General features: G+C 68.2%; 1 protein-coding gene across 1 annotated transcript; it reads left to right on the forward strand.

Annotated features, from left to right (window-relative positions):
* Positions 1-292: 292 nt before the first annotated feature.
* On the forward strand, positions 293-1,845 carry si:ch211-214j24.10 (uncharacterized protein LOC558894 homolog). Its single transcript, XM_043684426.1, has 2 exons — positions 293-1,313; positions 1,702-1,845. The coding sequence occupies exons 1-2, from the start codon at positions 378-380 to the stop codon at positions 1,828-1,830; spliced, it is 1,065 nt and encodes a 354-aa protein (XP_043540361.1). The 5' UTR covers positions 293-377; the 3' UTR covers positions 1,831-1,845.
* Positions 1,846-2,151: the final 306 nt, after the last annotated feature.

A 2,151-nucleotide genomic window follows, 5' to 3' on the forward strand; every position in this document is an offset into this window, starting at 1 on the left:
ACCAGCAGGACGTCCCACCTGCTGTACCCGACCGGCAGCATGACCCACCTGCTGTACCCGACCATCAGGGCGTCCCACCTGCTGTACCCGACCAGCAGGACGTCCCACCTGCTGTACCCGACCATCAGGGCGTCCCACCTGCTGTACCCGACCGGCAGGGCGTCCCACATGCTGTACCCGACCAGCAGGGCATCCCACCTGCTGTACCCGACCAGCAGGGCGTCCCACCTCCTAGACTCGATGCTCTGACCGATGACGAGGAGTATGATGATAGCTGCCTTCACTGGCCTGTCTCTCTGGTGTAAATGCCCAGGTGTTGTCTGTCTCCCTGCCTGTAGGTCTGGGGCTGTGGACCAGAGACGGCGCTGAAGAGGGACATGGAGAAATCGGTCAGTCGCGAGGTGGATGAACACAGGAGCCTGGGCTCGGCCAATGGCGTTGCTACAAAGTACCGTCGGGCGTTAGATGGCGGTGGTGGGGGAGGAGGAGGGGGCAGTGGATACTATCGGCCCGTGGGGCGGGCTCCGGGAAGTGAAGGCAACTCCTTCCGGCCCCTGGGAAGGCTCCCAGGCACCGAGGGTGGATACTACCGCCAGGCGGGAGACGGCAGGGTGAGGAACAGCGCTCACTTCCAGCCCCGCGGCGAGCCCAGGGTCTACGGGCGCAGGTTCGAGAGGAAGCCTGGCGACGGCGCCATTAATGGGTTGAGCCGCCGGTGGAAAGCCCGGCCCCCGGGGAACCGGCTGACCAGAACACGGGACGGGGGTGAAGGGGCCGAGTCCCTGGACGAGGCAGAGGGGAGCGGCGGCGGCGCCGGCGAAGAGGAGGAGGAGGAAGAGGGAGGGCAGCCCCACGGCTGGACCTTGTTCAAACCCCCAGCCACGTTCCCGGTGGGGAGCAGCACAGCCCGAATCCTGCCCCGGATCAGTTACGCCAGTAAGGTGAAGGAGAATCTCGGCGCAGAGCCCACCGGGGCGGGAGGAGCCAGCGACGACCACTCATCGGGCCCCAGGCTGGGCCAGGGACTGGGAGCCATCTTCCACAACCAGTGGGGCCTGTCTTTCATCACTGAGCCGGGAACGGGCGCTGCAGACGGGGCAAGAGGGGAACAACGTTCCGGACTGAACTGTGGGCAGGAGACGGCAGATCCGGGGCGACTGGGAGCACCCAGTCCCGAGCCCACCTCCCCACCACCTCCTCCGCCCGTACACAGACTGAACACTGACTGGCAGCAGTGCACAGACACTGACCCCCCAGAGCTGCAGGAGGTCGTACGGTATTTCTCCACAGGTCGGTTACAGAGAGAGAGAGAGAGGGGGGGGGGGCCCTGTCTGAGGGAGGGGGCTCTCCCCCAGACACCGTCCCTGCTCTCCCCCAGGCCCAGTCCCTACTCCCTGTCTGAGCGAGGGGGCTCTCCCCCAGACCCAGTCCCTGCTCCCTGTCTGAGGGAGGGGGCTCTCCCCCAGACCCCGTCCCTGCTCCCTGAGGGGGGGGGGTTTACCCCACTCCAGGCCCCGTCCCTGCTCCCTGAGGGAGGGGGCTCTCCCCCAGGCCCAGTCCCTGCTCCCCATCTGAGGGAGGGGGCTCTCCCCCAGACCCAGTCCCTGCTCCCTGTCTGAGGGAGGGGGCTCTCCCCCAGGCCCGGTCCCTGCTCCCTGTCTGAGGGAGGGGGCTCTCCCCCAGACCCCGTCCCTGCTCCCTGAGGGGGGGGGGGTTTACCCCACCCCAGACCCCGTCCCTGCTCCCTGTCTGAGGGAGGGGGCTCTCCCCCAGACCCAGTCCCTGTCTGAGGGAGGGGGCTCTCCCCCAGACCCAGTCCCTGCTCCCTGAGGGGGGGGGGTTACCCCACTCCAGGCCCCGTCCCTGCTCCCTGAGGGAGGGGGCTCTCCCCCACCCCGTCCCTGCTCCCTGAGGGAGGGGGCTCTCCCCCACCCCAGACCCCGTCTCTGCTCCCTGTCTGAGGGAGGGGGCTCTCCCCCAGACACCGTCCCTGCTCTCCCCCAGGCCCAGTCCCTGCTCCCTGTCTGAGGGAGGGGGCTCTCCCCCAGACACCGTTCCTGCTCTCCCCCAGGCCCAGTCCCTGCAGGCTGTCTGAGGGAGGGGGCTCTCCCCCAGACCCAGTCACTGCTCCCTGTCTGAGGGAGGGGGCTC

The sequence above is a fragment of the Chiloscyllium plagiosum genome, unplaced genomic scaffold (genome assembly GCF_004010195.1).
Source record: "Chiloscyllium plagiosum isolate BGI_BamShark_2017 unplaced genomic scaffold, ASM401019v2 scaf_9582, whole genome shotgun sequence".
Taxonomy (NCBI): Eukaryota; Metazoa; Chordata; class Chondrichthyes; order Orectolobiformes; family Hemiscylliidae; genus Chiloscyllium; species Chiloscyllium plagiosum.